The sequence below is a fragment of the Spinacia oleracea genome, chromosome 1, assembly GCF_020520425.1.
Source record: "Spinacia oleracea cultivar Varoflay chromosome 1, BTI_SOV_V1, whole genome shotgun sequence".
NCBI lineage: Eukaryota > Viridiplantae > Streptophyta > Magnoliopsida > Caryophyllales > Amaranthaceae > Spinacia > Spinacia oleracea.
The window spans coordinates 82,998,431-83,021,264 of NC_079487.1; the positions used below are offsets into that span (position 1 = coordinate 82,998,431).

The 22,834-nt window shown below is 35.2% G+C and overlaps 3 protein-coding genes across 6 annotated transcripts; 1 reads left to right on the forward strand and 2 right to left on the reverse strand.

Annotated features, from left to right (window-relative positions):
- Window positions 1–1,691: 1,691 nt before the first annotated feature.
- Window positions 1,692–2,309, reverse strand: LOC110777978 (peptidyl-prolyl cis-trans isomerase FKBP65-like). Its single transcript, XM_056834255.1, has one exon. It carries the CDS (start codon window positions 2,307–2,309, stop codon window positions 1,692–1,694), a length of 618 nt encoding a protein of 205 aa, XP_056690233.1.
- Window positions 2,310–9,041: 6,732 nt separating this feature from the next.
- On the reverse strand, window positions 9,042–20,694 carry LOC110777977 (putative acyl-coenzyme A oxidase 3.2, peroxisomal). 4 transcript variants are annotated; one of them, XR_008926539.1, is made up of 6 exons: window positions 20,439–20,694; window positions 12,849–12,923; window positions 12,632–12,762; window positions 10,607–10,681; window positions 10,381–10,482; window positions 9,042–9,864 (listed from the first exon to the last, which is right to left on the reverse strand). XR_008926539.1 is itself a non-coding variant. In XM_021982546.2 (5 exons), the coding sequence occupies exons 1-5, from the start codon at window positions 20,505–20,507 to the stop codon at window positions 9,741–9,743; spliced, it is 459 nt and encodes a 152-aa protein (XP_021838238.2). In that variant the 5' UTR covers window positions 20,508–20,693; the 3' UTR covers window positions 9,042–9,740. The 4 variants fall into 4 exon arrangements, 3 of the variants coding, with proteins under 3 accessions (XP_021838238.2, XP_021838240.1, XP_021838239.2); XM_021982546.2 differs by lacking the exon at window positions 10,381–10,482 and having other exon boundaries at window positions 10,622–10,681; window positions 20,439–20,693; XM_021982548.2 differs by lacking the exon at window positions 10,381–10,482 and having other exon boundaries at window positions 20,439–20,691.
- On the forward strand, window positions 13,688–14,156 carry LOC130466347 (endoglucanase 16-like). Its single transcript, XM_056835307.1, has 2 exons — window positions 13,688–13,839; window positions 13,936–14,156. The coding sequence occupies exons 1-2, from the start codon at window positions 13,690–13,692 to the stop codon at window positions 14,077–14,079; spliced, it is 294 nt and encodes a 97-aa protein (XP_056691285.1). The 5' UTR covers window positions 13,688–13,689; the 3' UTR covers window positions 14,080–14,156.
- Window positions 20,695–22,834: the final 2,140 nt, after the last annotated feature.

Consider the following 22,834-nt stretch of genomic DNA (forward strand, 5'->3'; position numbering starts at 1 on the left):
TTTAATTTATAATTCAAATCAAAAGATATTAAAATCTAGCTTGTACTTTACCTAAAAAAAAATCTAGCTTGTACTATCTTCGATCATTAGCTTGAACATCTAATATAAGTCTCCTTTCTTATTGTTAGTGTACCGTACTTGTGCTTGCTTAGAACGAAGCACGGAGTATGATTAGGGGTGAAAGTTTAGTAGCAAAAAACCGAAAATCGAATCGAACCAAATCGAATAAGAAATTCGGTTCGGTTTGGACTGAGATTTTAAAAAAAATTGGTTTTATGGTTTTGATTGTACTGAAAAGTCTGAAACCGAATAAACCGAACTAAAACCGAATAAATCGAACTTGGCTAAAAAGTATAATAAGGGCCCAAAAATTGGCTAAAAACATGTATAATATAGGCCCAAAAAAAGGGCTCGAATGAAAGGCCCATGAAAATTTGGTTTTATGGAAATAAAAATCCGATTTGGTTTGGATTAAAAGGTTATTTGATTTGGATTCGGTTTCAAAAAATGAAAACCGAATTATTTCGGCTTGGATTCGGTTTGGGCCTTAATCCAAACCGAAAACCGAACTTTCACCCCTAAGTATGATTGCATATAAATTGTATTTGGTTTTTTTTTTTTTTGGCATTGGATACAAAGAAGAAAAAAACATCCGTAATTCCAAATAGCCTACAGCTGATTTATCGGAGATATAACTAACTTTAACATAATCCTTGACCTTACTAGTGGACATACAATAAGATTCTACACTAGCACAAGACTCGACAATACTAGAACAAGACGTAGTACAACTATACAGAGGCAAAGACATAGACATATGCTTCTTCTTTGGTCGATTAGAGACTCCCAACATAGGGGTAACAAACTTCCTCTTCTTTCCCATTCGATACCTGCAATCAGAAACATCATGAGGATGATCTCCAGAGACAGATTCCTTATAGTCATTCGCCTTCTCGGGGTGACTATCTTCTGTTGAATCCTGACCTTCACTTTTCCCACAGATGATAGATCATGCTTTCGATCATGTTGATAAGTAGGAGCTGGAGTGATATTTTCACCAACTGACTTGCTCGGCAAAGCACTACTAAGATGATTATCAGGTAGGTTGCTCGAAGCTTCACTATCAGCAACGTCCTCTTCCATGGACTCTTCTATGGACTTCCCTCTCCTTAGGTGGCAAATGCCTTGACTTAGACGCTAACTGGATAACTATGGGGGAACCCAATCTGGAATGAACATATTGGACAGATTTTCCTACAACTAATTTTTTATAATCCTTCTTTGAAATACAAACAAAGGAGTTAGCCTTTTTTCGTTTAACAAACCAATATTTGGACTCCGCGAGATTAAAATTCTTCAAAGTGGAGGAACTTGCATCATCCTCCGTATCTCCACCAACTAACATTTTAACTCACATTACTATCATCCCCTATGCCTGAATTATCCTCTGAGCCCATATCGGTGTTTGTAATTGTAGAGCTATCACTTTTGGAATCAGACTCCCTATACTCCATGTCATCATCCCTAACCACATTTCCCACCATGCTTGAAGATATCTTATCATCATAACAATCATTCAAAAACTCATCATTCACTGTTATATTGCCTTGTTCACTACTCTTCTCATCCATACTCAAAAACATATGCTTGTCATGTTGGATTTCACTAGAAGATCCTGGCTCTTTAACACCCTATTTTTTCTTTGGGGAGGACAAATCAATTCCTAGTCCAACTGGAATACCACCTGGGGAACGAGATTTTTGCACCTTTTTAATGACAAAAGGTTGAACTTGCCCAAGTTTTTTAGATATTTCACCGTTTGTAGGATCAATTTCTTTAGTTGTTGATAAGTCCCAGTATGCAAAATCACATCTACCCAATTCAATTGAAGCCGAGGCTCGCCTGAATAAGGCCTTGACATTATTTGGATTATATTCCAATATGATAGAGAAAATATAACCAACCAGTTCAAACTCCTTTCTCTTATTAAAACAAGCAGCCAAATTCAACAAAATACAATTAGCCAATTCAAAGAACTTAATCCTATCCTCTTCCAAATAAAAAATATATCGGGCCAATATCAAACCTGCATAACCATATTTCTCCAAAGCATCCTTTATGCTCCCACTCTTGAACAACAAATTCCCTTCCTCCTTCGGTCCTTTGGCAAGATCCAATACTTCTCTTGGGATTTCTGACTCTAAAATTAAGGAAATCAAAATTTCATCCTCTTCCTTTAGATTATCTCCTTCTATAAGAAGTTTGTTTACCTCACCCCTAAACTTTTCATAACCTCCCAAAAAAAGCATCTTTAATTGAAGAAGAACAACAGAATTAGAGAAGAAAAGGTGATCGAAACAACAAAATGAAATTGCTACCAAAAGAAGAAGAAACAAAAAGAAGAAGAAACTTAGACTACAGGCTAAATTTACCCCTCGTCGGATATTCGAAAGGAAACTAGCCCTTCATCATCTTCGGCGAGTCAAAGCAAAATAAATTACACCTCCCAATACAATTTTTGAAGCGAGATATAAATTTTATTTGTAAATTTTGAATAGAACTGTGATAGCATGTAATCTTACTAGATCCATACAAAATTATTATTAACTGGTCGTTATCAGATACTTTTTACTTCTACTTCCTCCGTTCCACAATAGATGCATCGTTTCTCATTTGCGCACTTTCATCAATCAACTTTGACAATTCAATCATTTTTTCACTGTTGTGTAAGAAAAAACATAGTCAGGTGAGATCTTGTTAAATTCGTATTAATGCAAGGATTCCAAATATCAACTTTTTATAATTTTTACTTATACGCATTTAAAGATATTGATGTTAAAAGAAGCGTATTGGCATACGTGCAAATAGAAATGATGCATCCTTTGCGGAACGGAGGAAGTATAATTGAATGATATTCATAATTGTATTCGTAATCGCTATTCAAATTTTAGGATTTAGTACCTGATTCAATAACCATATCGTTTAGAGTATATATTTTTTAGATTGGATCGGGTTTTGAGTTCTTGGGTAATTCTTTTTTGAACCCAGTTTTTAACACTTATTTTACATAAATCGTAATAAAATAAACGACTATGGACGTATAATAACACATGATTTATTTTTTTTACTGTTGTAGTCATCTTTTAAAGTAATTAAGTAGGCTAAGGGTGTTATATATTGAAAAAGGATAATAGTGATTTCCTCTCTCCCCTCTTCTCCTTTCTTTGTCGAGGCTTTAAAAAAATTAGGGTTTTTTTAGGCCCGAAATAGCCAAATTTCTTCGAACATTTGGTTATTTTCGACCATTTTTCTTTCAAATATTTTTTTTAAAAAAAAAATTCATTTGCGTTTGATCTCAATAAAATTACATATTTTCAGTGTAGTAAGTACCCCTATGGTGGGTTTGATTCTAGTTAAGTTTTGTGTATTTAATTTAGTTCAGGTTATTTCTTTGGTAAAGATTTGCGAGGTATCGAAATGGAGGTTAATCTTTCGACTACAATCAGATGATCAGATGGAAATCATGTTTATCACTACTACAACACATCTATAGACCCCTCGTCGAATAAGGTTGTAAATAACAACGATATAAAAGAGGGTATACAGAATGTTCGATATGGATATCTTTCAATGTTGTCATTTTTGATAGCTCGTCCAGTTGAGACCTCTTCTATATCAACATTTTTTCTCCTTTTGAACCCCTATTTGAGCCCCCTGATGCCTCGAGTATGTTGGATTATATAGGGCTCACGCAAGTGATAATGTAATGATTTCCACTTTACTTAATCCTATGACACTACAATAAATGTAGTAGGCGACGGGTAAGTAAGAGTTTGGATTCTCGGGGATCAAGCGTATTCTATACTAACTACAAGCACGCAATCACTAACACACTTTACTGTAATAAACAATCGTTGGATTGTGATTGTTTCCACACTTGTCAATAACAATGTGTGTCGGAAACTCTAATTTAATGAGAAAAAGTGTGTAAATTTGTAGAAATAGGAGAATTCCTTACTTTTACCTTGTTTGATAATTTAAATGGAAAAGTGGGGAAAATGGAATGTGTGGAAATCTGTGGAAATCAACTAGTTTTATTTTGTCTGTTTTATTTTTCTACATTTTCCCCTCAAAAGTGATTGAAAAACTGTGGAAATTTGTGGAAAACAAAATTTAGAAAGTGAAAAAATGTAATATTCCAATTCCTCAGGTTTCCGTAATAATTAGCCGAAAAATTTGTCAATTACTACCTATGTAGTTTGTGAGTTTGTGAATTACTATTTAGCTCTTTAAAAGTTGTAAATTACTACCTAGGTTTCTAACATTTGTTGTTAATTACTACCTAGATGTCAATTAATCCACCTTCACACTAATTAGACTACTAATTACATCATTAACGAATAAAAAATAAAATAACCTAAAACTAGATAAAATAACCCAAAAGTTATCCCTCGCGCAAATATGATGGTGCAGGGGTGTGCACAGTGCTCTTGGTGCACTGGTGTCCAAACGACATGCAATAAATATAAAACGCGGATATCTTGTTGAATCCGGAGAAGAAAAGAACAAACGTTGTTTTTTTGATAAGAAAAAGAACAAACGTTGTTCTTTTGTTAAAAAAAAGAACAATGACTGCTCTGTCCCTTTTTTTTCGTTCTTTTGTTTTTCACTCCATTTTTCTGGTATATATACCTTCTTTTTTATAATTTTCGAATCAGAATTTGTGAAGAGGAGAGAGAAAAACTATGGAAAGGAGAGAGAAACTGTGAAGAGAAGAGAGAAAGTAATAGAAAATTCTCAGATTTTGGTTGATTTTTCTACTTCAATATCAAATTCTATTGATTCTTTAATTTTTCAATTTTTTAAAACGAATTACTTATTTATGATGATTTTGATTTCCATGTTCATTATTTTCATCATTTCAATTTATTTTGATTTTTTGGATCATTTCGATTTCTGCATTTCTCAATAACCTTGATTAATGTATTTTGATTCTATATTTTGATAATTTTGATGATTAATGTATCTTGATTATATATTTCTGATGATTTTGATTTCTGTTCTTTTTTCGATTTTATATGTTCTTTTAGTTTTATCTTTTGTTCTTTTATATATTGGTTCTCATATATGTATTAAGAGATTGTAATAATACAGAAAATAATTATTGAACATGTTGTTCTTTTTTGCTTTAGCTTGTTGTTCTTTGTTCTTTTTTGCTTTAGCTTGTTGTTCTTTGTTCTTTTTTGCTTTAGCTTGTTGTTCTTTTGATATTACACACTTCAGATCAAATTGTTCTTTTACCATTTTTGTTGTTCTTTTATCTTTTTTGTTGTTCTTTTTTCACATGGTTAAAATAAGTGTTCTACATGATATGTTCTTTTCTGCTATTTTTAATGTTCTTTTTCTTTACTTTATTATGTTCTTTTATGCTCTATTGTTGTTCGTTTTTTTATTGGTAATGTTGTTTTACATGGTTAAAATAAGTGTTCTACATGATATGTTCTTTTCTGTATTTATAATGTTCTTTTTCTTTATTTATAATGTTCTTTTAGGTTCATCCTCTTTTTGTTCTTTTGAGGAATTGCTCTGTTTATTCAGCCTCTCTTCTTGTTCTTTCAGCTGTTTTTGAAGATTTAACATCATTTGTTGCTGGTCAAGTAAAAGCTTCCTTTGCTCTTCAATACTGTACTTTTTGAAAAAAGAACAAAAATAAAAGAACATTAAGATTTATATCTAATAAACATAAAAGAACAGAACAACAAAACCCCAAAAAAAAAAAAAACAAACAAGTGCACCGTTCTTATCATGAACATGGCTTGTATTTCTTCTCCTTCCCCCTCTTTTGTTTTATTTTTTTTATTTTTCATTTTCTATATATATAATATTTCTCCTATTGGATTCATAACTTCTCATTTTAGAAACACATTCTTGAGAGAGAAAGAGGAGAGCTTTTAGTTTCTCCCAACAAAAGAGAGATTTTATGAGAGAGAAAGTTCAAAACAAATTTTCTCCTCCTTCTTTCTCTGAAATGTGATTTTAATTGAATTACGTTTACAAAAAACTAGTTTATTAAGAGAAAAACTATTTCAATTTCGCTATTTTTTGAATTTTTTTATTCATTCAAAGAGGTTTATGCTGTTGATGAAGGTGCATCGGGTGATTAAGGTAAATTTTCTCGTTTTTAATTCTATGTTCTTTTTAAATTTTAATGTTCTTTTCTTATAACTTTCTATTTCTGTGGCATCAAAACAGTGTGTTCTTTTTTAGAATCAGCAATTGTTCTTTTTACATATTTATAGTGTTGTTTTCAGATATCTTTTGATAAATAAAATAACGGAATTAGAACATAAATTGGTTGAAAAAGAACATTTCCAGAACTTAAAAGAACAAGAAAAAATATAGATCTGGTTTTAAAGTTCATCAAAGGTTCGTCGTTTTATTTTTTAATTAGAACATAAATTGGTTGGAAAAGAACATTTCCAGAACTTAAAAGAACAAGAAAAATTATAAATCTGGTTTTAAAGTTCATCAAAGGTTCGTCGTTTTATTTTTTAATTAGAACATACTGTAAATTGGTTGGAAAAGAACATTTCCAAAACTTAAAAGAACAAGAAAAAATATAACTGCTTTTTATATTTGTACTTTTTATCTGATTTGTCAATATTAGTGTTCTTTTTGTTAATGTTCTTTTTGTTAATGTTCTTTTGTTAATGTTCTTTTTTTTTTGCGGTTTTTATTTTTGTTGCGTATTATTGTTATTTATGTGCATTTTGGGACAGATGCACCAAGAGCACCATGCACACCCCTGCACAATCTGAGCGTTGGAAAAACCAACCCAAAAAAAAAAAACCAAGATTATTTTTATTTCATCATCTTCCTACGGATGTTCTCCTTGCTTAGCTCCTTCTTCTGATCCAGCAACCTTACCTCTCATTAATCTCTCATCTTCGTCTTTACCCCTTTATAACAATTGGCAGTTTATTCTCTTCAAAATTCTTCGATCTATTTCCAGCTACTGAAGTGAGTAATCCATCCAATTCACCATGCTCCTTTATAAGAAGATGAAAAGTGAAAGGATTGAATCCGATACAATGGTGATTTGTTGATTTTGGGGTTATTTATTTGTCAGATTTCTCCAAATTAGATGATTAATTGTCTGAATCTATGAATTTCGACCTGAATTGCAAGTTTATGTTATTAATTTTTTTTCTCTCTTTTTTCTTTTATCCGATTGTAACTTGTTTGAATTGTTCATAATAAGTTGGAAAAATAATATTATTTCTCGATTTTAACTCGATTTCTGTTCTTTTACTGAATAAACTATGCTATATTGATGTTCTTAGTTTTATTAATTAGTTCTTTCTATAATATTTGGTTGTGGTTTAATACGAAGTCTGGAACTACGTGAATTGATGAAGTTAGGAGAACATCACAATGAGGAAGATGATGAACTAAAGATAATCGTTTTTTTATTAGGGGGGGGGGGGGGGGGTTGGGGTAAATTCTGGGTTATTTTATTTAGTTTTGGGTTATTTTATTTTTTTCGTTAATTAAAATATAATTAGGGTGATACTCCCTCTACATTGATTTAAGGGATACATTTGTCTTTTCCGACCGTATTTATTTAAGAGGTACACTTGTCATTTTTAGTAACTTATCAACCCCATCATCTAATTAAATAACATATCTACACCCCACCCCTACCCCTCACTTCCTAAAATGACATGGTCCCCACTTGTTTTTCTATTAAAATATCTATTCAACCCCACTTGTTTTATTACTTTATTTCATTCAATTCTTTTTCTTAATACCTGTGCCTGACCAAGTGTATCTCTTAAATAAACTAGGATCAGACAGCGCACTATCGCGCGCGAATGCCTACCGAAAAAAACGATGAATTTTTTTTATTTCCAGTCGATTTATACCAAAGTAACCATGCCTTAGATTTGAGATAAACATCTCGTGAGTAGTTCAGAACACATGAACATAAAAATACTCAATATCCTCAACTATCAATCTCTCTCATACTACTGGAAGTGTGAATTAATTTTCCTACTTGCTAATCTAATAACAAAAACACATAACTGAAAAGTTGTCAGACTCTTTGCCAATTATTCTTCAAAAATCTCTTAATCTGGTATGTTGGGTGATTCTGTTCATTTACATGAGGTTGGCTAGTAAAATCAGCATGTTTAGGGGAGTAACTTCATTGATTTCAAACAGATCAATATCGTCTACTTTCAGCCAGATTTCACAGCAACAGGAATGGGAAAAGTTGGGCCAATCCCTATAACAGTAGGATCCACACCAACAGCAGCAAAACTCCTAAACAAGAAACACAGGATATGACTAAAAATCAATAATAATAGAACATTCAAACATGCACTATTATAAAAATTGGCAAAGAGACCTGTCCAAACTGGCCTAAGAGACCTTCTTTAAGGGGGTCTCTATCGCAGAGGTCTCTTTGATAAAGAAACCTCCTCATCTAGAGGGGTCTGTTTGTCAAAAATAAGAGATCCTTTAGGTAAGAAGGGGGTCTATTATGTAAATCCTACAAAAAATAGTTTAGAAGAAGAAGTGATCCATTATTAGAGATGTTTATTAAATAATTGAGACCTCATATATAAGATATGGGATCTCTTTGAATCTAAAATCAAACACTAATCTAAAAATCAAACAATGTAATCCGTAAAAAAAATCAAATACTGTAAAAATTAAAAATAAATCCAAACTAAAGTTCAATCCAAAATTAAATACTAATCTAAAATAAAATTGAATCCAATATTAAAGCTCCATGTAGGAAATATAATTATTTCGGCCAATGAAAAATAAGATTACTAAATTATTTTTTGAATTAAAAAAGTTGGATGCCACGTATATAAATAATTAGGTGTCACGGTAGATTGTTTTTTATTAATTAATTATTAATATATACAACTCCAACCAAAAAATCAAAAACTTTAATAATTAAAAAAATTCAATCCAAAATCAAAAACTAAACCAATCAAATATATAAAATATAGCCGTTGATATAAGAGTTTTATTTAAGTTAACAATTTAATAAAATCCGTGATATCTAATTTTTTTTATTTTTTTTTTCACTATGATATCTGAGAGGGTTATTTATTTTATTTTGTAAATAACATATTTTAGGACCAACAGGTAGAAAAATCAAAGTCCTAAACAAATACAAACGAAAAAAAAGAATAGGTTGCACACCCGCAACCCGTACAAACAAAAAAGCAAAAGCCTAACAACAGTCGAGCACCAGCAAAGACCAGCAGCAATAGCAGGACAGCAACAACCCAACCAGCAAGCCAACACAAATGCATAGGAAAGAACTGATGCAGCCCAAACAGCAACAGAACCTGCACTCGTGAAGACAAGCACCAACAGCAAGATCATATTGCACCAGCAGGAGGAAGCACAAAAACAACAGCAGGAAAAAGGACCAGCCTGCACAGCAGCCACTGGACCACACAAAGAAAATAACGAGCCAGGAAACTGAACTGCAGTCAGCAGCTTCTGAAGTCTGCCCATAAGATCAGCAGCAGCAGGTACAACCACAACATTGTACCAACACGTTGAACTGTACCAGAACAAAAGGTAGCAGAACAGAAGTGCAAAGGAGCCAATAGACGAAACCAAGACACAAGCCGGATCAAAAAACTAAGGCATATAACCTTGCAGATTCTTGAACTGCAGACATCAAAGGCACATCATAACCTGCATTTCTTTTAATAGGGAGCTGCTACTCTGTTGTTTCTGTTGAAATCTTCAAGTACAATATACCACAATACACAGAGCCATTCGGTAAAGTTGATGGAGACTCGTATTCGAGTGGAACTTGGTGCACGCAACCTGGAGAGAGCCTTTTTTTAATACCTAACAGGAGTCCTTTTTTTATATATTTTAAAAAAAACAGCATAAACAAGCTATATTTCGGTGCAAAAAAATCAGCATTAAACCAATATCCTACTCTGAAAGATTCATAGAGTCTATTGGGTCTAATGTCCAAAATGGGTGTTGAACTTGCTACTTTTCATATTCATAGCTTAATATCCTGCCTGTATGACGAATAACAAACCTAGCAATAATAACAAAGCGGAGGAACAAGCATATATGATAGTTTAAACTTAAAGTTGGTTAAGCTAATGTAAGAAAACAAAAGGTGAAACCTTCACCAACATTATCAAGGCAAACAAATAAAAATTCAAGCGGTCACACAAATCACCCGAGTTCCATCACAATTCAGAGTCAGATTAGGGAAAACCAGTTAACTTGTTAGGTGTTTCAGATTTTCATCTTGTAATATAAAAATGAAAAATATAATGTATGTGGGTCAGATCTGGGTAAGGCCTAGGTCTGAAAACATACACCTTTAAGAAGAGGACCTTGAACCAGATCCAACGCTAGGACACAGATCACAGGGTCAGAAAAAATAGACCTATAAAAGAGGTGTCTTCATAAGAAGATGTCCTGCATAAAAGGACAATCATCATTGTTCTACCACAACCCAGAGAGCAGAAAATAACAAGTTCTTAATCATAAATAATTAGTAGGAAGAAGATTCAAGGTAGAGTTCTTCCCATGTCCACCTTACCCTTGTCCACCTTACCCTTCAGGTCTTGCATTATGTTGTACATTTTGCGGTTCTCTTGAAGAACATTCTGATATCCTGAGGCGGCATAGGCCAAAAGCAACATGAACTACTCACAAAACAGAAAATTATAAAGCGCATAGCCACTATCTATCTTATGCTCATACATTTTCTCACATGATGCTAAGTATTCTATTCTTTACAATGAATTTGATTTTCTTTACAGTATTGTATATCTGTAATATTCTTTACACCTAATATAGGATTCCATGAAAATGACCAAATCAAGCCACAATTAATGAGACCCCCCAAAACACGTAAAATGGTTACTATGGAAAAAACTTAATTAACCATTTTATTATATTAAAATCAGTATAACTAAAATCTCTTAGTCCATATTTAATATAATCAAAATCAATGTCAGATGTTAAGAAACAAATTGGAAAAGCTTTTACAATGAATTATAAGCACTAAATAAAATCAAACTTATTAAGCTCCACTCCACACTCGCTTCCCAGACAGGTCTGTAACAAAACCATACAATTACTACAATGAACCACATATCCATAAAGTCAACAAAATTTATGCTTAGAGGCAATTTATACTAATGAAACCCCCGGAAAAGGCTAAATCCATATTGATCTTGCTAAAAACTTCCCACAACTTTCACCGGTTCACTACGAGCGATTTCCTTCAATATTGCATAAAGATCCAACAATCCCTAAATACGTTACTTTTTAAGTTATTTCCCACCATACCGTCCACGTAAGCAAGGGAGAAAGAGAAGTAAATTTTTTTTTCCGGTTCAGCATTGAACCGCTATATGAGATAGCGGTTTCGTTTTAAAGCAAACCGCCATCTCAGATGGCGGTTCAATGTTATAAACCGCTATCTCAGATAGCGGTTTGTATTAAAACAAAACCGCTATCTCAGATGGCGGTTTACTTAATTGTAAATTATTTTTAACATGAATTACAGTTTAAATAGAAATATAATTTAGAAGTAACCTCTTATGACATCAATTGTGTCTGTAGCTCAGTGGATAGAGTGTGTTGTTTCTACGCAGGAGGTCGTGGGTTCGAATCCTACCTGATGTGTTTATTTCTTTTTAACCATTTATTAATATTAATTATAAACATTTCTAAATTTAACTTATCAACATTAGTGTCTGTAGCTCAGCGGATAGAGTGTTTATTTCCTAACCAAAAGGTCGTGGGTTCGACCCCTAGCTGATGCATTATAAACCGCTATCTCAGATAGCGGTTTACTTAAGTCAACCGCTACCTGAGATAGCGGTTTAGTGTCGCTTCGTTAAAAAAAAAAAAGACCGGTTTTAATGCTGACGTGGACGGTATGGTGGGAATTAAGTTAAAAAGTGGCGCATTTTGGGAATTTGACGTTTTTTAAACAATATTGAAGGAAATCGCTCGTTCACTACTGCCATTCTAGGGCCTGACAACATACAAAAAACTGAAATGGAATATTATGTTGGAGTTTTCAAGTCCGTAAAATGTAACATAGAGTCTAATCATGAGCTGTTCCCAGTTGGGAGTTGGGAGTGCCTTCTGTTCATCATGGGGGTAATTTTGGTGTCACAGGAACGCATAGGAGGTATTATGAGGGCATTGTGAAATAATACAGGGGCATTTCTAGGTATATACAGATTGTGACAATTGGGAAGTCCCTTGTTTAGCCATACAATTATAGAAACTTTGGCTTCAGGTTCTGAAATATGCTCATGGAAATACATAGCAGAAGGAAATTGGCCTCTAATTACCAGCTGAATACAGATTTACCACATAAAAACAAGATATTGCTCACAAGCATTATCATAACACCCACATCCAAAGTCAAACAGCAAAACGCTAAAAGAACTGGGAAACATACTAACCAATCTCCAGATAAATAATTCAATAGCCAAAAGCCATCAAAAACTAAAGTAAATATTCATGATTTTCTATTGCCAAGAGGTGGAAACCAAATGCATCATGATTTTCTATTGCAAAAGCCACTAAATGCATGACTTACGTCTTTGCAAGAAGAGGCAAGAGTCGGCGCTGGTGGCTTGGATAGTCGAGCAATAACACTTCAGGTTCATTTGCTGCTAGAGAAAAGGCTCGCCTTGACAAAGAATACCTTAAAGCGGTAGCTAAACCAACCTAAAGAAAAACGCCAACGTAACTCAACAAAATCATAGAAGAATAGAAGTTAACAAATTTATTCCATAAAATCTGGCATCAGTCACCTTTGATATGTAAATGGAACTGACTGCAATATTGACACGACCAGACGTCAATGGAGCAAGAAATGCTGCAAATCTCTGAACAAATCCAAGCACATTGAATTACAAATTAGTTCAGGACTGCAGTTACATTAAATGTTCATTATTGTACATAATATAAAATGGAACTGACAAAAAAACAATACAAGGGGAAAAAATAGCTTATTTTAAGTATTTAAGAGTTTAAGTAAGTAGAATAAAAACCTAAACAAGGTCTTTTATAGCACTAAGATACTGGCCATCAGGAGAAACATCAGCAACTGAATTCAATAGATTCTCCCTCGGGATGCGAACATTGTCAAACCTAGAAAAGAAAAGAAACACTGAATCTTATACTACGATAGCTAAAGCAATGACTGGCATTTTAGGGGGAAATATCATCACCAATTACCAGATACGACCATTTTCAACACCATTCAGCCCGATCTTATGACCACAATCAGCAATACATATATTTGGACTAACATTGCCTTCCTCATCCCTGATCTGCACTATAAATGCATGGACCCCTTCTTCTTTCCCATTTATATGGAGTTGTGAGAAAACAACAGTATGAGTTACAAATGTGCAATACTACCCAGCAGTCCTTATGCCCAAGCTCCCTTCACGCCTGGTACCCATAATTACTATTACACCTGACCACTAAAACATAACCCATATTTCCTGTCAATTCTTGCATAACACCATATTTATCATGATTATGTACCCAACATGTATTAGCATCCATATTTAGTAGTTGCTGCTGTTTTTACAATTAGTGGTGTTGATTTTCATCAGGAGGACTGCTTTACATGAGTCATGAGAGATGGAGCCAATTTGCAGTATGCTACAGCTGCAGCTTTGGCATTCAACGTCTACGGTGATTTGCTTGCAAGATACAAACAGCAGGTCTTTTGTCGCAGCAAGCAATTTGGATCTGCTGACGGCTGACCTCCTCGGTTTTACTAAGAAACAGGTACTCACATAGATAATCTTGCATCTAAAATGATCAGCTTCATTATAAGCCCAACACTTTCTGTCATACTAATATATCAAGTGATGGGTGGGACAGATGGATTATATATTGGGAGCGAATCCACAGCAGAGGTCATACATGCTAGGATTTGGAAAGAATTTCCCACAACAGCCACATCATAGAGGAGCATCAAATCCTGTCATGCCAAAGTCTCAACTCTCAAGTAGTGACTTGTGCTAACACTTTTCTTGACTACTTCGTTAAAAATTCTCCAAACCCAAACGAGCTCACTGGTGCCATCGTTGGTGGTCCTGACTCCTGACAAGGGTGATAATTTTCAAGACCGGCGTAACCTTGGGAACTATGAAGAACCATGTACCTATATTAACTCTTGCGCTATTGGTGCCTTGGCTAGATTGACGTCCTCATCCTAAATAATAAGTACATTACCTATTGTAGAAAGATTCAAAGAGTTTTGCTGCTAAAATGCAGTGGTTTCTTCACCAGAAATTCTGGTGTTTTTGTGTTTTGTATTCTGTGTTTTGTGAGGTCTCAAACGGCACAAAAGGCCTGCCTTCACCTTATATACAAAGGTCTATGCACAACCCTAAATTACATGTGTACAAGAGGCCAAAACAAAGCTGGCAAGATCCACCTAGGATCACTACAAAACAGACTACCTAGGAAGAGTAAAAGAACAAACCAGAAAACATATGCATGTGACTATCCTAGGTGTAGAATTTACTATAAATACCATGATATTCTCAATACACCCCCTCAAGTTGGAGCTGAGGGAGTGATGCCCAACTTGAAAGAGAGATGATTATGCTGTTGCTCACTGAGAGACTTAGTCATTAAGTCAGCTAACTGGAGAAAGGATCGAACATGAAGAACGTTTAGCAGCCCATCCAGGATGTGATCTCTCACATAATGACAATCCACATTCAAGTGTTTTGTTCTTTCATGGAAAACAGGGTTATATGCAAGATGAATTGCTGACTTGTTGTCACAGAATAAATCAATAGGCTTAGGTACAGTGAACCCCAGGTCTTCTAGTACCCCATTCAACCAAACAATCTCACTTGTTGTTTGTGACATACATCTATATTCTGCTTCTGTTGATGACTTTGACACAGTCTTTTGCTTCTTTGTTTTCCAAGATACCAGTGATTTTCCTAAGAAAACACAGTATCCAGTGAGAGATCTTGAACTAAAGGCACACTTTCCCCAATCTGAATCACAGAATGAGCTTAGCTTTACTTCAGAATCAGCAGGGTAGTATAAACCCCAATCAATTGTACCAGCCAAGTACTTTACCACATGGATAGCAGCCTGCAAGTGTGGTTTTCTTGGCTCACACATAAACTGACTCAACTGCTGCACACTATAGGAAATATCAGGTCTTGTCAGATTCAAGTACAACAACCTTCCAATGATTCTTCTATATATTTCAGGATCTTCTAGTAGTTCACCTTGATCAACTGATAATTTGATCCCTTTGGGAAAGGGGAACTTTGCAGGTTTACAGTCCTCAGTCCCTGTTGATTTCAGTATGTCAAGAATGAACTTTCTTTGATTTAACATGGTTCCTTTTGGACTTCTTGAAACTTTTATCCCAAGAAAATATCTCATCTCTCCAAGATCCTTCACAGTGAAGGCATTGTCAAGGTCTGTTTTGAGCTTTTTCATCTCATTTGTGTCATCTCCAGTGACAAGAAGATCATCAACATAAACTAGCACAATTGTCTGCTTTCCATTTTCAATTTTAGAGAACATTGAATAATCTCTTTTGGATTGTGTATAGCCATGCTCAATGAAGAACTTGGTCAGTTCTAGATTCCATTGCCTAGAAGCTTGCTTCAGACCATATAAGCTTCTTTTCAGCCTACATACTTGCCCCTCCTTTCCTCCAGTGTAACCTTTTGGTGGTTTCATGTACACTTCTTCATCCAGGAACCCATGCAAGAAGGCATTGTTGATATCAAGTTGTTCCAACTTCCAATTCATGGCTGTTGCCAAGGCTATCAGAGTTCTCACAGTAGTAAACTTAGCTACTGGTGAGAAAGTATGTTTGTAATCTTTGCCTTTGATCTGTTTATCACCTCTTGCCACTAATCTAGCTTTGAGTTTCTCTATGTTCCCATCTCTGTCAAACTTGATTCTATATACCCATTTAGAATCTATTGCCTTCTTTCCTTCTGGTAAATCTGTCATTTCCCATGTTTCATTCTTATCAAGAGCATTCAGCTCTTCCTTCATTGCTTCCATCCACCCTTGATCTTCAGATGCTTCTCCATAGTGAATTGGCTCTCTTTCTCTCAGAACATTATTCAGAGATGCTAAGTATTCCTCTGAATAGTATTCTGAATCCATGAGCCTTGCTATGATCAAGTTAGCTGTATGTGTTGCAGCTCTTTTTCCTGGGATATCAAAGACAAAATCTTTGAACTTAGCTGGTATTGTTCTGTCCCTCTCTGATCTTCTCACAGTTTCTTGAGTGTTTGTTTCCACATTGGTGACATCAAGGTCAGTCTGACCTTGTTCTACCACCATAGTGTCTTCTTGAATCATTTCTTCTTGCATCTCCTCCAATTCTGGTTCTATTTGATCAATATCCTGCTCAAACTCTTCAGTGAAGATATTAGAGAAATCAATATCATTTTCAGTTTCTGTACTTGACAAATTGTTCCTCAAACAAGTTGCAAAATCATTGTTTCCTTGTTTAAGAAGAAAAGGAAATATCCTTTCTTTGAACACCACATCTCTGCTCACAAAAATTTTTCTAGTTTCCAGATCCATAAGCTTATACCCTTTCTGACAATAAGGGTATCCAATCATGATACACCTTATTCCTCTTGCTGCAAATTTATCAGTAGGCTTCTTGTGGGGACTTGCATAGCACAGGCTTCCTATGACCCTCAAATGGTCATAGTCAGGTTCTTTCTTCATCATTCTCTTATATGGAGTTTCCCAACCAATCACTGCACTAGGCAATAAATTGATTAAGTGAGTTGCAGCCAGAATACACTCACCCCATAAATATGCAGGCAGTCCTGCATGGATCTTCAGGGCTCTTGCTGTCTCAAGCAGGAACCTGTGCTTCCTCTCAACTCTTGCATTCTGTTGAGGTACACCTGGCACACTTCTTTGGTGTGTAATGCCCTTTTGAGCAAAGATTTGTGCACATTCATTCTGAAAAATTTCTGTTCCATTGTCACTTCTCAGGGTTTTAACAGTGGTGTTAAAATGATTTTCTATATGAGCAAGGAAACCAACCAGGATTCCCTTAACCTCTTCCTTGTTTGACAACAAATGTGTCCAAGTCACTCTACTATAGTCATCAACTATAGTTAGGAAATAACTTGCACCTGTAATACTCTTAGTCCTGTAAGGACCCCATAAATCAACATGAATCAATTCAAAAACATTTCCAGCAATAGATTTACTTGGAGAGAAAGGTAACTTGTGATGTTTAGCAACAGAACAAGTGTCACAGAAGTAGCTCTTTAAGTCTTTACATTTGCAAAAATCCAAATGTTCCATCTTAGAAATAGAAACATGCCCTAGTCTAGCATGAATTAAATCTAGTTTCTCTACTTTATTACAGCTCTTTGATTCTTTTCCTTCTTCCTTCACCAAGCAAACCTCCTCCCTTCCTTTTCTCCTTCTTGTCAGCTTACTTTCAAAGTTGATCAGCTTGTACAGATCACTTTCATTTTCTCCAAACACTACATTATCTTCAGTGGAAAGGCCCTGAAGAGAACACCCATGTTTATCAAATAAAAGCTTCAGGTCATCTTTGTGAACCAATTTGCTCACTGACAGCAAGTTGTGTTTGAAATCACTTACATATAACACATCAAAAAGAGTCACATTATCATTCAATTTCACATCTCCTATTTCTTTAACTGTTTTGACATTTCCATCAGGTAATCCTACCCTTATCTGCTTGTCTAATGTTCTCATGTTAGTAAGAACACTTTTGTTTCCTGTCATGTGATCACTAGCTCCTGAATCTATGAGCCATGTATTACAGTAAGAGTCATCATAATGATTCATTGCATTAGAAAGAATTTCTTTACCTGCAAAGTTGCTGTGACTGCTAGCTGTTGCATTCTGCTTCTCACCAATTGCTTTCATCACTTCCTGTACAACAGAAGAAATGAACTTGTCATCATGTTTCATTGCATTACCTCCTGCATTTCCAAACTCCAGGGGATTGTCTCCAGAATATTCTTCTTCACTCCTAGTTGCATTTGCAGCTTGTCTTGTGTTTCCTTTTCCCTTTGGATTGTTCTTAAACCAGTCAGGATATCCAACTAGCTTAAAACACTCTTCCCTTAAATGTCCCTTCATTCCACAATGCTGACATTTCTTTGCATCTCTTTCAATCTTCTCAAGTCTCATTTTTTTGTATTCTCTCTTATTAAAGTTCATCAGAGGACCAAGACTCTCTCCTTGCCTGTTTGCTGCTAGAGCACTTGTTTGACTCCCAATACTGATTTCTCCTGTGATCTGCTTTTGTTTCTCAACCTGCATGACTAGATTGTACACCTTGTTCACAGGCATCAGTGGATCCATCCCAAGGAAATTTGTCTTCATCTGCTCATAATCAGAGTTCAGACCCATGAGAAACTTCATGAGCTTGGTGGATGATTCCCTCTCAATCATTTTTTTGACAATGCTGCAGCTGCATTTTGCCAGAGCTCCACAAGAACACTCTGGTATGTCTTCAATTTCTGAGATTTGATCCCAAAAATCCTTCAATTTGCAGTAGTATTCACTTACACTGAGATACCCTTGCTGCAGTTCCCACATGTCTTTTTTCAGTTGAAAGAGAAGAGGAGCACTTGTTTGCCCATGCCTTTCAATAATTTCTTCCCACAACCTCTTAGTTGATTGCATAGTCACAAGGCTGCTTGCAACTTCAGGCTTCATGGTGGCCAACAACCATGACCTCACCATATAATCACATCTAGTCCATTTCTGGATTTCATCAGGACCTTCAGAAGGTTTAGGATGCTTCCCTTCTAAGAATCCCAGTTTGTTCTTGGCACCAAGAGCAATCCTGATGCTTCTGCTCCAATTCAGGAAATTCTTTCCATCAAACAAGATACTTCCAAGTGGTGTTGCAGCACTCTCATTTACTGCAATAAAGAGAGGATCTTTGTAGGGATTCAGGTTGTTTGTTGAGGAGGAATTTGTTTCACCCATTTTTGTTTCTGTTTCGAAAGCTTTGATTTTTCTTGCTGGTTTGTTATTTCAGAACAGCAAACTCTCAAAATCTTTAAGATTTAAGAACGTTTAAACCTGCTCTGATACCATGTAGAAAGATTCAAAGAGTTTTGCTGCTAAAATGCAGTGGTTTCTTCACCAGAAATTCTGGTGTTTTTGTGTTTTGTATTCTGTGTTTTGTGAGGTCTCAAACGGCACAAAAGGCCTGCCTTCACCTTATATACAAAGGTCTATGCACAACCCTAAATTACATGTGTACAAGAGGCCAAAACAAAGCTGGCAAGATCCACCTAGGATCACTACAAAACAGACTACCTAGGAAGAGTAAAAGAACAAACCAGAAAACATATGCATGTGACTATCCTAGGTGTAGAATTTACTATAAATAGCATGATATTCTCAATACCTATCTCACATTTCACTCTGCATTAATATACGAAGTATATCTACTGATCTATTAGCATCTAGCTTAAGAACTCAATGTGACCTGTGCAGACTGCAGAACTTACATGGTTAAGAAGAAACTTAATGGCATGTACAACACCTAGTATATATATATATATATATATATATATATATATATATATATATATAAAGAAGTAATTAAACTTACAATAAGAAATTATTCACCCACGTTGTAACCAAGAGAACTTTACGTAAGATCCTATAAAAAGCCAGAAATTGGGAAATTACTTTGTAATTCTTTTTTCTCTTCCCCACTCTTTATTTCTGTCTTCCTCCCTGTTTGTCAATCATGACATAAATTCTTCCTTCCCCTCTTTGTTTCTCTCAATAGGAATTTCAGTTTATTTCAACTTAAATGTATTTACCCTATAAATGATTTTAATTGGACTAAATTCATCAGATTTTTCGACAATACTAATGAAATAAGTGTAATTCTATTTAATTTTTACTCATCAAGTGGTAATGATTAGACCTAAAATTCATTGAAAGTCTCTTCCAATATGTATTACAACAAGAAGTTCATACTTATGCATTATAATTTGATAATTAAGAACATTGAAAGGACAAATTAGTAATTCATTGAAAAACTCGCCGCCCTTCCTTGCGACACCTCATCCGACCACCCAAGACCTACCGAAACTCTACCAATTTCAGCAACATACATCAAAATCCTAAATCAAAATCAAAATAAAGAACCTAAATCAAAATCCTAAAATAAAAAACCTAAATCAAAATCCTAAATCAAAAACCTAAAATAAAAAACCTAAATCAAAATCCTAAATCAAAATTAAAATAAAAAAAAAACTCTACCAATTTCAGCAACATAAATCAATTTCAATTAGTAATATTTCGCAAGATAAAATGAGCACGGAAAATCAAGAGAAGAGAGAACAACAAACCTCTACTCTTCGCTGTCCTACCCTGTCGGCCACCATTATTCGGTCTACAGAAGGAGAAGGAACGCGCATCAACGTCGGCAAGGAGGTGACGGAGACGGTGGTTGAGGTTGAGACGGCTTGGCTGGTGAGTTTTTCTGGGTGCAATTACTGAGGGAGAGGAGAAGATCACATATGGCAAAGAAGGTTGGGCGCCATTACTGAGGGAGAGGAGGTTGGGCGTCATTACTGAGTGAGAGGATAATCGAAAGCAGCTGGCAAAGGTAAGAGGTGAGTAAACTGTACTGAAGGTCCCTAAACTTTGCCAAAAGGAGCAGTTAGGTCCCTCAAGTTTCAAAAGGAGCATTTAGGTCCCTCAAAATGGATGGAAAACGCTGTTTTTTGTTTTCCGTCACTAACGTAACGGCCGTTAAAATGAATATAATAATATAAAAAATTATTAAAATAAAAGGAGAATTAATATACACGTAGATTAATGATTGAAAACAGATGATTTTGATGAAAATAAGTCTTTTCCAATTACTTAGCCTTTTCAACTTACTTTTTCAATGTGTACACGTGGAAACCTTCCAACTTCCCTCGTTTTTTCTGGTTCCTTCCTAATAATGTTTTGGCGGTATTTTTTTTACTGTTCCCAACCCTATTTCCCCCCTTTTCACTTCCTATTTATATGGTCCCCCCTCCCATTTTCACTCTCAGTTGTCTTTTTCCCATTTACTCAAACACTTAAGAGAATTTGAAGTTATTTCTCTGAGTTTTCTGCAAAAATGGGTTCTTGCGTATCCAACAAGAGGACTGCTGATAAGTGGGAAGTTCGCACCCCCACGAGAACAAGAATTTGTCGGTTTTTTCAATAAATGTTTGCAGTTGAGCCATGATAAATTAGGGCTTTTTTGTTAAGTAACTTTTTCCCAAAATTGGTGCATGTATTATCTTGATTGTGGTGTTTTATATGTTAATTTAAACAATCGTGGGCTGATTTCGCATAATTTATCAATTGAAGTTGAAATTAGGGTTTCGTCCGTTTTTACTTTCCAATATTTAATTCGAATTGATGCTTGCATGTTCTTGAAAATGGTGTTTAATATGTTAAATTATACAATTGTTGCCTAATTTGGAATTAATTTAAACTAGATTTTGTAGTAATTAGGGTTTCACTTACTGTTTTTGATTCACTTAAACAAAAAACAGAGTTTGATTAATTCGAATGGATGCTTGCATGTTCTTGAAAATGGTGTTTATTTAAACTATTGTTTAATTTGGAAGTATTTTAATCTAGATTCCGTATAATAATTAGGGTTTACTTACTGTTTTATTGACTTTGGCCGTTACTTTGACTTTAGGAGACCTTGCTTTAAGGGAGGCACACCCCCTTTGTCATCATCAAGACATCCTCATCACCCAGATCTTCACCAAGCTGGACTGGGAGGGGCAGGCTGCTGTGCAGATGGTATGCAAGCAGTGGCGTAGGTGGGCCAAGTTGCGGTACCGCCTCCCATACCACTACCCTCAAGGATGCTACCGCGCGTGGCTGCGGGAGTGGGTGATCATGGACATCATTGACAATGATGGCCGTGACTTCCACGCCTGGATGGACAAGGACATGACCGTCTACTTTGACGGCTTCCCCCTCCTTTTCAAGGAGGAGGAGTAGCTGGTGGTGGAGGCCATGCAGGGGTGGGTGGTGGTGGCGCTGGTGGTGGCCCCTCTTTTGTCAAGCTTATGATGATCCAGCTTGTTTATAGCTTTTTTTATTTTTAATTTTCAAGGACAATTACATTACTACTGTCATTGCAATTATGTTTTTGTGAATGTGACAAATGTTGGTTTTTGGTATTTGTCACTGCTATGACAGTAGTTTATATCTAACCGTAGGCTTCTCCCTCAATAGTGGATTGAGGTTTGAAATGTAAGGGTTGAAGCCTACCCTTTTGTAAATGCAACTGAAATGATCATGATGAATGGATGAATGAATGAATGCAACTTTAACCTTTTGTTATCTCTTGTGTTGTTATTCAAGATTTGGTTTGGTTTGATTTCTTAAAGTTTTTTTTTTTATTTGATATTGTTTTAACTTTGATCAGATGTTGATGATTTGACTTTGAACCCTTGCATATATGTGCATCATGGTGGTGAATGGGTTGTGCAAGGTGATATGGTTTATAGTGGGGGGAGGGTGGATGTCTTTGATTACATCCATGAGAATGCAGATGGCAAATATGTTAAGGAATTAGTGGATAGTTTAGGTTATAATGATATAGAGAAAGTACATTTCTGGGACCCTAGGAAAGAATTCAAGAATGGGGTTAGATTTTTAGGTTTTGATAGTAGTACTTGTGACTCATTCTTAGCTTTACTCTTTGAATACAAAAGCATTCATATATACATTGAACATAAAA

What these genes read in the sequence shown, in the direction of transcription:
- LOC110777978 (XM_056834255.1), bottom strand. Translation starts at nt 2,309, where the DNA reads ATGCTTTTTTTGGGAGGTTATGAAAAGTTTAGGGGTGAGGTAAACAAA.
- LOC130466347 (XM_056835307.1), top strand. Translation starts at nt 13,690, where the DNA reads ATGGAGCCAATTTGCAGTATGCTACAGCTGCAGCTTTGGCATTCAACG. An exon ending in TCGGTTTTACTAAGAAACAG is followed by an intron (nt 13,840 to 13,935) that starts GTACTCACATAG and finishes TGGGTGGGACAG; the next exon opens with ATGGATTATATATTGGGAGC.
- LOC110777977 (XM_021982546.2), bottom strand. Translation starts at nt 20,507, where the DNA reads ATGCGCGTTCCTTCTCCTTCTGTAGACCGAATAATGGTGGCCGACAGG. An exon ending in TAGGACAGCGAAGAGTAGAG is followed by an intron (nt 12,924 to 20,438) that starts GTTTGTTGTTCT and finishes GGATTTGTTCAG; the next exon opens with AGATTTGCAGCATTTCTTGC. An exon ending in GTTCCATTTACATATCAAAG is followed by an intron (nt 12,763 to 12,848) that starts GTGACTGATGCC and finishes GTTTTTCTTTAG; the next exon opens with GTTGGTTTAGCTACCGCTTT.